Below are 11,711 nucleotides of genomic sequence, written 5' to 3' on the forward strand. Positions count from 1 at the left end.
GCCAATAAACCTACTATTTGACTATTTGTTTTGTGCCAAACCTCACCTGCCTCGTGTACTTCCAATAAAAAGCAAACATTTTCACCACTTTGAAAGGGCCTCAAGTGACAGGTTTAGGCCTATTTGGGCTTTGCATTCTTACTAAGTGTAAGCCCATATCTATAATGTCGGCATACAAACGTAATAGTTGGGTTTTCAGAATTCGAATGTCCAGAACAAAAAAAGTAAATGTAAACCAAAGTAGGGAGAAATCAGAAAATAAAGATCTCTTCCTTTCTTTTCTTTCCCAATCAAGTCAACAACCCTAGGTCAAGATTCAAGAAATCTAATAACGTGTGCGTGCACGTGTGTCAAGTATAGTGATATTTCTCGAAATGAACGAGTTGACGTGAGTTGTTGACAACAATGAGATTTAAAGAGGTTTATAGTGAGATGGATCTTCAAAGGACGGATTCAGTCAACGGTGGCAGTTGTTTTATGATCTATCCTACTCTTTTCTTGGTTTTTTAAATTATTATTTTTGTATACTAATGGATACAGTTAAAAAAGAAAAGTTGGCCCCCGATATTGTTTTTATGGTTTTTGTGACTGAAATAAAAATTAATGTACTATATTATTGTGCTATTGAAGGAAACTACAAATTAATTAAAGTGGACAAATGATAAGCTAATAATTAAGTTATCGATAGCTACAAATGTCAAATAATTGTGAAAGGTAAAAACGGACAAAACAAATAAATAGATGGTTTCGTTGTTCGTACTTAATTAGTATATTAGTATTTCAGTCATACTATATATACAAATCATTTGCTGTCAAAAGTAAAGCTTCCGTCCGGTTTGACCGGGTTAATTCGAAACCAGTTATTCACTTAAGCTCTAGAATTATTCTACAAATAGTCAATTAAAAAATCAATAAAATCAGCGGTTCATCGGTAAACCGACCGAGTCAGCCAAATTTTTTAAGGCCCGGTATTTTAAAGGGCGTCGTTTTGACGTAAAAAAAAAAAAATTAACCTACTAATCCAGTTCCAATTTTCAAACGAGCCTGACGAACATTTTTCTTTTCCTTCCAACCCTAATTTCCTCCAACGAGTAGAAGGAACGCCTCCACCATCCCTACTATTATTGGCATCAGCAGTCATCAGTCATCACTAGCGGTTGTCACCCTCGCCACTCGAAACTTGTATCATTGTTGTTGTCGTTTGAAGCTTTTGTCATCGTTATCGGAAGGTCGGTTCGAAGCTTCTGTTGCAGACCGCCTCTATTCTACCGAGCATCTGTCTTTGCCGCTGCGAACTCTAGGCCTCCCCTACTCTTTTTGTCGCTCCGAAATTCATTTCTGTTTGGGTGTTTTTCTTCTCCGATAAGCACCTCTTCACTACTTCCAGTCTTTTTTTTTCTTTGCTTTATATTTTATGATTCTGATTTCTGAGTCAATTTCTGTGATTCTTGTTAATTTTTTATTTTTTTTATTCTTAATTCTTTTTATAAGTTATTTTTTCTGATTTTAATTCATTTTTTTATTCTTGTTAATTCTTTTTTTGAGTTAATTTTTTTGAAATAATTTTGTTCATTATTGATGAAATCTTGTTAATTTTGTTGATTTTTGATACAATTGTATGAATTAACATAATGTTGAAGTTCATATTAATTGTATGGATATCCATAATTTTAAAGTTCAGGTTTATTTCCATAATTTTAATAGTACTTGTTAATTTTGTTAATTATGTTCATAATGTTAAGGTTTAGGTTAATTATATGGTACTTTTTAATAATTTTATTTAATAATTAATTAAATCGGTTCGATTTCGGTCAAAACTCAAAAGTCTCTCTTTCTCGAAGGTCTGAAATTCCCAAAGGACCCTATTTTGAAGGGCTGGAACACGTTCATTGTCTTCTCTCTTTCTCTCTTTTAATTTTGCCCTTCAAAAGCACACAAAATATATGCCTCGCCCATAGGCATACTTAGCTTGATTATTCAGAATTTTAGAAGCACAAGTCACCCCACCATGCAACTTACATGCTAGCTATTGTATGTATGTAGAAATAATGTTGGAAAGATTACTCGTGATTCGACTTTAACATAAATTACCATTTAATTAATCTTTGATGATTGTATGTTCATTCTCATCGAGTCAATATTTTCTCTTTTTCCACAATTAGAAAATTAGTTATTACAGACGGATATTTTCGACGGATTTTATCCCACGAAAATATAGACAGAATTTCAGAGGAATTTTTTTGTCGGAAAATAAAAAAAATGAATTAGCATAAATTACAGACAGAAAACAAAATCCGTCGATAATTCTGTCGGTAAAATTAATTTTTTTCAAAAAAATGATTACAGACGGAAAATCCGTCTGTAATTAAATAAACAAAATACTGTATTTTAGTAAATTATTACAGACAGAAAAATCTGACTGTAATTAAAAAATTTCCGTCTGAAAACATGGAGCTAACCCTAACTTACACCCTAGTCTCTCGAGCTTCATTCACCCTCCACACAAGTGAAGAACTTTTTCCTCTCTCCGTCCACGCTCTCTCACCGTCCACGAGCTTCTTTAACCGCTGCCGCCGCCGCTCGCGTCGCACAATCTCATCACTGATCTCAGCAACGGCCATTCGCTGGTTATCTTCATCCACCGGTTCAGGAATCACTGCACTCATCCTTCAGGGAAGATCTCTGCCCTGATGGTCACGGAGGTAGTCGCGTCGTCGTCGTTCTCACCGCTCTGGGCCCATCCGCCTCCTTCATGCACGATGTCATCTCCCTCCAACTTTGCCGACGGCGATTCAACCCCTCCGCTGCTACTCCGCTACCCTGGATGGCAACTTCCTCCTCAGATCGGCCTGAGCCGTTTCCTCCAAATGCGCCAAATGTAGATCCAGGTGTTCTTCTCTTGTGTGTTCTGGAATGAGAGGTAATTTTGATTGCAATTTTTGGAATTGAATTTTGGAATCCTGCTCGAACTGAAATTGCTCTTGATTATACTGGTTGAAATTCAAAATTGAAAGCTAATTCTTCTTCTTCAGCCAAATCTATTGCTTCTTCTTCGTTTTTTGCATAAATAGACAAAGATGAATGCTGAATTATTGCTCGATCTGCCAGCTCTGTTGATTTTGTTTGTTGTTGAGGTTAAAATGTAAAATTGAAATCTGATGAGTCTCCTTCTTCTCCTTTGATGTGAACTTCTTCTGTAAGTTTTGGATTCCTTGCTGATTCTGAAGCTTTTGATGTTGTAGACTCAACCGGTTCGGCTTCTGACTTGGATTCTATGCCTCTGGAATCAGATGTGTGTGGCACTCTACCACTGCAGCTGAATGATGAAAAGGAGGGGGAACTTGATTCTACTGAGGAATTCGCCGATTAGAGTGCCTTGCTAAGCCAATCTTGGAAGATATTGCCAGCCTTGTACAGAAGGGTAGCCAAGTAAGTTTCTATATTCTTCTGCCATTTATCTTCAAGTGAACAATCAATTTAATTAGAAGCCACAGCTGAATTTGATATCATGTCCCTCAAACTGAAGCTCACAAAGCTTTAAGTTTGCAAGTTCTGACAAATTAAACCTTTAACAATGACAAACGTGAGTGGATGAATGGCAGGGCAAAATGATTCTATTTAGCTGAGCTTTTGAAGACGAGCAGTGGAATAATGTTCATAGCCACTGAACTTAAAAACTGAGTTAACTAGAAGAAAGCTAAGGGACTTCTTTTATGAAGGAAGTGGGAGACTGAGAAGCAGCATTGAGTTTTTTGGCAGTAGAATGGACTTTATAGTTAGTGATTCCATTGTATTCAATGAAAATAATTTGATTGCTGAAGATATCTCTAAACTAGAAGATGCGTTTAAGCAGCTATTGTCATTTTTCAGGTTTGTATATTTTTAGCTTTATGTTGTTCATGTTGAGCCAAAGATTCATTGCTTGTGTTGTAATCACTTGAAAGATTTTTTTTTTCAGTACCACCCCACTGCCTCAGAAGGGCCCTACTTAATTGAATTGCTACTCATTTTTCATTATGTTACTCATCACTTGATTTTATTTGTATATGATGGTAAACGAAGTTGTTTAAGTCTAGAAATCTGTCTAGAAATTTGAAATGTTTTGATGGTGTCCTTCTTTCAGTTTTTTAACACTTCATTTTTGTTCTAATGAGTCTTGTACTTTATAATCACAACGCTTTCATAGTTCTATGGTTCTTAATTGGTAGTTGCCTGATGGTTTCCTTGATTATATATATTGGTGCTTTGTAATTCCTAAGGGGAAATTATACAGGAGAACTAAAATATATATTATTGCCATTTATGTTGGTAATAAGTTGCATAAATATTCAATCTTAATGAATCTGAGATATTTACAGTTTGAGGCTACTGCTTCATCACCAGTCTGCAGTTGATGCTGATTAATTGGAAGGGTCTGTGACATCTTTATCAAATTTGGATGATTCTGATTCTTCTAAATATCTAGTTCGGAAGAAGGTTCAAGAATCCTTGGAAAACTTAAAGGAGGAGGCAGTTGTTCCTAAAAGGTTATTTCAAGAGATTTCCGATGTCACATTCACTTTTGTTCGTTGCATTTGTTAGCAGATCTCTAATGGAGCTTGTAGCTTATAGCCTTTAGCTTTATCTTTGTGTTATTTGATCGGTGTTCCTTTTGCTGTGTTGTGTTGTGTTGTGTTATGAACTCTGATCTACATGACTTAACATGTTTACATCTTTTCATTCCAATTGTTTCAATGATTATCGTGTTTTAGTTGATTTCCTTTGTTATGATGAATTATGGTTCCTTGTTGTCCATGTATATATATCAGTTGCATTAATTGCCATTTTAGGTTAATAGAGACAATGCAATTGAAAGAACTGCTGATGTCAGAGTAGTTATATGCTATAGAAATAGAATCAATGCTCTACAATGGCGTGGTCTTCATTTTTAGTTGCCAGAGCATAGTTTTTCAATGATTTGTCAAGCTGAAGCATCAACTACTCATTGTTCTTCTGACTTTCACATCTTTAATTATTTATTATCAATTGTTTATTCTATTTGCGTTTTGATAGTTCTGGTCTAATTTAAGAATAATATGGATCCCTTGTCTTTCGGAACTTACTAGGACCCTTATACTGAGACAGTTTATGTGAAGGAACTTGAGGGGTGGTCAATATTAGCCTCTGCAAGAAAGCTTTGTATGATAGAAGTTGTCTAAGTCATTTATCATTTCACACTTGTGGCAATAGTTGAGCCACACATGAAAGAGCTAGTGCAAATGATTTGAAGTTATTTTTAAGTTTCATATGATTTCTTTGCAGTGCAGGGAAATGGGTTTGTGGACATTACTTGAGGGGTTCCTGCTTCTTGCAAATGCACTAGAGATACTAAATGAGGACCGATTTCTGGTACCTAAAGGATGGGGCTTATCTGATTTTTCAAGTGGCAGGACAAAATATTTCAAAGGCGAGCTCATAGGTCTTATTTACGCAACTCAATACCTAAAAGTTCCTCTCATACTTCTCAACTCCATCTGCATCATTTTGAAATTTATTTCTGGATAATGCCTAGCAAGGTGAGATTTCAAGATGTGTTGTCTAAACATTTTGTTAATCTTGTGTATGTTAATATCTGGTGTTATGGAAATACCCTCAGCTTTCCTACGTTAAATTTTCAAACAAAAAGAACTCTACTTTTCTTAAACTGATGCTTGAGCCATTCCGACTGATATGCCAGTGCAACTCAAGGACATAAACTGGACGTAGTAATGAATGACTCTAGTCATCAAGTTATACTTTGTCATTTTCAAACTTGACTGATGTTTCAGTTCAACTCATGAACATGAAATGAATTATAAGTTGGTTAATTTTGTGTAGTTTGAACATTTGCTTGAAATAACTGCCTTCATAGAGATATCGCCTTCACTCTCTTCAATCCTCGCCCCTCTCTCTCTGTAGAATCAGAGGGCCCAGCTTGCTCCGTAATCATGTCTTGGCGCGTGCAGAAGATAAGGCCAGAGGTTCCTCCGCTTCTTCCCAGCAGCAGATCCTGGTTCTTATGGATACCCATTTATAGCAAAGTTTGTGAATTTGTATATTCGATACTGATTTGCATATTTTGAGTCAAGGGCACCTCAAAAACCAATGCAAGATTCAAAATTTCTGGAAAGTTTGTTGAATTTGAACCTAATGATATCAACTCCACTTAAAAATAAAAATAAAATATAAACCTCTGTATATGTGGCAAAGTTACATATATGCTGCTTATAGCTTAGTGCTTAACTCATACTTCACGTATAAATGTTTTCAGGACTTACCAACTGAATCTGAAACTGTGATCCCCTATGTTCACTCCATGAAACAAGCTCACAAGATTTTGAGGACAGTTATAAGCCCAAGACTGATTTGCTCAAAGCTGTTGCGGTATTTGCAGCAGCTGCAACTGGGGCAGTGGCAATTAACCATTCTTGGGTGGCCACAAATCAGGTCTATCAATGTCCTCTTAGTTGAAATTCACTTGTGTATATTTCAGCATGAAGTGCTTGCATTTGGGAATATGTTTACAAGTCTGTGACCATGACTGCAGGATCTTGCCATGGCATTACTATTTGTAATAGGATATGTAGGCATCATATTTGAGGAATCTCTAGCTTTCAACAAAAGTGGAGTAGGACTTAGTATAGTTGAACAATACATTGAGTTTATGTTTTGAATTATAGTTAATGTATCAACACACTTTGATGTATGGTTGTTACTTATTATTATAGTTGATGATCAATATATTTTGTTTATGTTTTGAATTATATTGACTTGCTTGTTTATAATACTTTTCTTTTAGTTTGATAATACGATGAATTTGTTTATGTTTTGAAATATTATAAATATTCAAATATAAATTAGATAAAAATTTGTATTAAATTTATATTTATTTTGTATGAAAACAAGTTTATTTTGTAATTAGAAAAAGTATAAAAAAATTCTATTTTACCTTACAGACGGATTTACAAACAGATTTTCTGTCTGTAATCATGATTTTCCAAAGTTTAATTTACAGACAGAAAATCCGTCGGAAAATCCGTCTGTAAATTACAGACAAAAAATCTGTCAGAAAATCTGCCTGTAATTACAGACGGAAAATCTGTCTGAAAATCTGCCTGTAATTACAGACAGAAAATCCGTCTGAAAATCCGCCTGTAATTACAGACGGAAAATCCGTCTGTAAGTTTGTTGCCTTCAGGAAATGGAGGGAGAATTTACAGAGGGAAAATCCGTCGGTAAATCGTAAAAATTTCCGACGGAAAAAAAAATCCGTCGGTAAATAATTTCCGACGGGGCTTTTACAGAGGGACAAAATTCGTCGGTAATTTCGTCGGTAACCAAAAATCCGTCTGTAATAAAGACTAAATCTGTCTGTAAATCTGTCTGTATTTATCCATTTTCTAGTTGTGTTCTTCTTCTTTAGATTCTAATCCAATTTAGTTAAAACCTAATCAGTTGGCGAGATTGAGTCAATGGTTTAAGTTGAGATAACTACACCACAGAACATAACTTAGTGTGTGGAAATTTCTACAAGAATTTTGAGCTAAGACTTTTGAATTTTTGGGGCAGTTTTATATTATTACTAAATCATTTTGCAATGGTTACAAAACTGTTGCAATTTTTTTATACAAGGATCTCCTTTGCAACAATTTTTTTCTCTCTAAAGTAGGGAGATAATACTCAGATTAATTTTTGAAGTTACACTCGTATTTCAATCTGATATCTAAAGTTTCAATTTATTTAATGTGATCTCTCAACTTAATATTTATGATTTATGTTAGTCCCTAACTTTATTTTCGCCACAGAATCGTTAATGGCATGCTGAGATGAATTATGACTATTATACTAGACTCTCTAATTAACGACTATCTGATGTGACAATTGAAACTACTTTACTTCATTTTATTCCTCACAAAGCCTTAAATATCATAATCCTAGTTTTACTTAAACGTTTAAAGGCCTTTTAGAAAATTAATTAAGGTAAAAAAATTTTATTATGGACAATAAATATATTAATTATTATAATCATAATTAAAATATTTCACATTAAATAACTTATATAACGGTGATCTTATTTATCATAATAAATACTGAATAAAATAAATCATTATCACTTTTGATTTATAATTAAATGAGATTAAAACTAAAGATACTATTTTATTTAGGTTTTAGGATTTAATGGGTGTCACATTTAAATATAAATAGTGACATTAGGGTTTTGGTCCCCCAACATATCAAAGACGCATCCGTAGTTTTTTTTCCATCAAAAGAGTTGCGATTCAGCCCTATCAGGGATATAAAAGACTTTGGTTGAGGAAGATCAAAGAACCACAAGAATCAAACTCCTTCAATAATGTTCACGAATTAAGATACGCTTTTGCGCTCTCAGTTATATTTCTTAATGATTTAGCACTGATGATTTTGGGGTTAAAAAATCTTAAAATTTTCAATACATATCAAATAACCGTTAAGAATTTTATATGGTAACCGTCAATTTATCTCAATACATTATTAATAATTTTATGTTAAAAATATAGACTAATATGTGTTACAAATGCTAATTTAAAAAAACAGATTGAATAAATTAAAATTTTTAAGACTAAATTGAGATGTGAATATAATTTTAAAGACTAACAGAAATATTGATTCTTAAAATAGTCTTTTGATGTGACACTCGTTGCATTAATATGATGCGATTATTACACTTCATTTGTATAACTTGAACTGATAATAATTCACTCGATTATGTTGAAGCCCTTCCACATATAGTCCTTGACGGATTCTTAAAGAAAAAGCACCATTTATAAGTAGTTCAAAGAAAAATTATTCCTCAAAAATTAGTTGTTAGTATGAAATTATTCAAGATTTTATGAAGTTTTTTCTTTAGGTAATCATCCTAATGTGAATCTTATCAGTATAAAATTACGATAAATTTTTTTTCGTGGTGCTATTTAATTTTAATAGCCAGTTCACTGAATTTAAAGTTATTAAATTGTTTAAATATGATATAGGAAAATCGAACCACCATATAGGAAAAAAGGTAACATAACGCAAGAAGTGAAACAAATAATTCCACAGAATCAACTAACTAAATACACATACACTTCAAGTTTTCACGTAAAGTTTTACGGGGGATATTCAGGAACGGACTTTCTATCGGTAAATAAATTCACAAATATAATCGCATTGTAAGTATAATTTCTAAACCAACAGAGAATCCTTTCGTGCAAAAATTTTGGTTGTCACTTAAACAAATCCAATAAAATTTATAAACCGAAGTATTCAAACCTCGGGTCGTCTCTCAAGGAATTGCAGAGAGGTATAATTTATTATTGGTTAAATAAAACAGTATAATTTTAGGTTTTTTAAAATCAGGAACAGGTTATTTAAATGACAAGGAAAATAAATTAATAATTATAAAATCTCTTGGCAAGGTATAAGAAATTAAAGTCCTATCCTAGTTATCCTTATCAGGTGTGATGAGAATTGGACTCTGCTCCCACTTTAGTTAGCCCTTACTAAATAAAGGAAAGTCAAGCGAACTAATTAATTTGATCCTCAAGTCCTAGTCAACTCCTATGGAAAGACTAGAGTTATTGGAGTACAAATTAATCAACAAAGAATTTCAATTTCAATCAACAGCTGAGTTTGATAACTCAAGTGTTACTAATTATTCAACCAAGGCCAAGGGGTGTAAAAAGCTAAATTAAAGTCATAAATATGAATTACCTCAAATTGAATTAATAAATATATCAAATGTAACATGGAAAAGTTCATAAGCCAATTTGGCAACATAAGTCATTAATAAATAAAAACATTAAAGTATCTAAAAGTAGGAGAGAAGTCAAAATAAAGGAATATTGAACCTAGTATGAAGAAACAATCCTAATGAGTAAAAGAAATCATAATCCTAAAACCTAAGGGAGAGGAGAGAGCCTCTCTCTCTAAAATTACATCTAAAAACTAAAATTGTGAATTATGAATGAATTGTTCGATTTTCCCACTTTATAGCCTCTAATATGTATTTTCTGGGCCGAAAACTGGGTCAAAAACAGCCCAGAAATCGCTGATTGTGAAATCTGCCACGCTGTTTTTCGTCACTGCGATGCGTGCGTGTGAATCACTAGTGCGCGTCACCTAGCTGTACGGCCACTATGACAAATTATATATCAAATCGAAGCCCCAGACGTTAGCTTTCCAACGCAACTAGAACCGCCTCATTTGGACCTCTATTGCTCAAGTTATGATTGTTTGAGTGCGAAGAGGTCAGGCTGGACAGCTTTGGCAATTCCTTCAACTTCTTGTATTCCTTCCATTTTTGCATGCTTCCTTTTTATTCTCTGAGCCATTCCTGCCATATAATCTCTGAAAACACTTAACACAGATATCAAAGCATCGAATGATAATAAGAGATGATTAATATTAGCAAATATAAGGCCAAAGAAGCATGGTTTCAATCATAGCACAAAATCAGGAAGGAAAAATGTAAACTCATGCAAATTATATGAATAAGTGTGTAAAGAATTGATAAAAACTACTCAATTGAGCACAAGATAAACCTTAAAATAGTGGTTTATCAATCTCTTCACACTTAAACATTAGCATGTCCTCATGCTAAGCCCAAGAGAAGCTATAAAAGAGTGAAGACAAACATAAATCAAATTCCACTAATTCAAACCATACAATAAAAATAAGTAAACTTGTAAGAAGAAAGCTCATGAAAGCAGGGAATATAGAATCAAGCATTGAACCCTCACTGGTAGTGTATATCACTCTATTCTCTCAAGTGTATAGGGTAATTCAGTCTACTCTTCTCTAATCATGCTTTCTAAACTTTGTTCTTCATCTAATCAATCAACAAATATTTAGTATACCAATGCAAACATTATGAGGTCTTTTCAGGGTTGTAATGGGGCTAAGGTAAGGGTGAGGGTATATGTATGGCCAAGTGAGCTATAATATGAATCTTTGACTAACCTAAGCTCTCACCTATACACACACTCTATATACTTTTAAATTCATGCCTAGCTACCCAAAATTCCCACTTTTGTATAATTTCCATACTCATGTACCAAATTTTTTTATATTTCTTTACTTTGATCACATGTGCATTGATCTTTATTAAAGCTTAACATTGGGGTAATTTTATCCCCCTTATTCACTTACTTATTTATTGAATATTTTTGGATTTTTTTTATAGATATATAAACATAACTTATCAATGCACATGGATTTTCTATTATTTTTCTATTTTGGTTTTTCATGAGTTGGTTCCCAAATTTCTAATATTCAAATAAATTAGAAACATGATACATTCCCTATTAACCCATGTTTTCACAGTTTTCCCACACTTAGTTGATGCACAATCTCTATCTTAAGCTAACCAAAGATTCAATTTGGGGTAATTAATTATTTTTCTGCTTAAAATTAGTGATGTGGTTATAGAACAGAAGGGGTTTAAAAAGCTCAAAGTGGCTAACAAGGGTGATAGGGTGGGCTTATTTGGGATAAGTGAACAAAAACAAGTAATAGTCTCAATCATATACAAGCATGTAAATACACTAAATAGTGGACATATAGAATGGAACAAAGCAAAGATTGCAATCATAGGGAAGAAAACACACAAGAATAAAATTCATGGTTTAAATAGTATAACCATGTAATTAGGCTCAAAATCTTAGGGTTGTGTGTTC

The 11,711-nt window shown here is 33.4% G+C and overlaps 1 protein-coding gene and 1 long non-coding RNA gene across 7 annotated transcripts; both read left to right on the forward strand.

Annotated features, from left to right (window-relative positions):
• Positions 1–3,251: 3,251 nt before the first annotated feature.
• On the forward strand, positions 3,252–4,037 carry LOC114924405 (uncharacterized). 2 transcript variants are annotated; one of them, XR_003811618.2, is made up of 3 exons: positions 3,252–3,429; positions 3,603–3,870; positions 3,959–4,037. It is a non-coding gene; the product is annotated as an uncharacterized lncRNA (long non-coding RNA). The 2 variants fall into 2 exon arrangements; XR_011880512.1 differs by having other exon boundaries at positions 3,603–4,037.
• A 1,258-nt stretch (positions 4,038–5,295) lies between these two features.
• On the forward strand, positions 5,296–6,450 carry LOC112801034 (uncharacterized). 5 transcript variants are annotated; one of them, XR_011880513.1, is made up of 3 exons: positions 5,296–5,555; positions 5,938–6,059; positions 6,290–6,450. XR_011880513.1 is itself a non-coding variant. In XM_029288884.2 (2 exons), the coding sequence occupies exon 1, from the start codon at positions 5,311–5,313 to the stop codon at positions 5,542–5,544; it is 234 nt and encodes a 77-aa protein (XP_029144717.1). In that variant the 5' UTR covers positions 5,296–5,310; the 3' UTR covers positions 5,545–5,555; positions 6,290–6,450. The 5 variants fall into 5 exon arrangements, 3 of the variants coding, with proteins under 3 accessions (XP_029144717.1, XP_029144716.1, XP_029144722.1); XR_003811620.2 differs by having other exon boundaries at positions 5,938–6,031; XM_029288884.2 differs by lacking the exon at positions 5,938–6,059.
• Positions 6,451–11,711: the final 5,261 nt, after the last annotated feature.

This window comes from Arachis hypogaea, chromosome 1 (assembly GCF_003086295.3).
Source record: "Arachis hypogaea cultivar Tifrunner chromosome 1, arahy.Tifrunner.gnm2.J5K5, whole genome shotgun sequence".
Classification (NCBI taxonomy): Eukaryota; Viridiplantae; Streptophyta; class Magnoliopsida; order Fabales; family Fabaceae; genus Arachis; species Arachis hypogaea.

Excerpts from the sequence above, each read along its gene's own strand:
- LOC112801034 (XM_029288884.2), top strand. The coding sequence starts at position 5,311 with ATGGGTTTGTGGACATTACTTGAGGGGTTCCTGCTTCTTGCAAATGCA.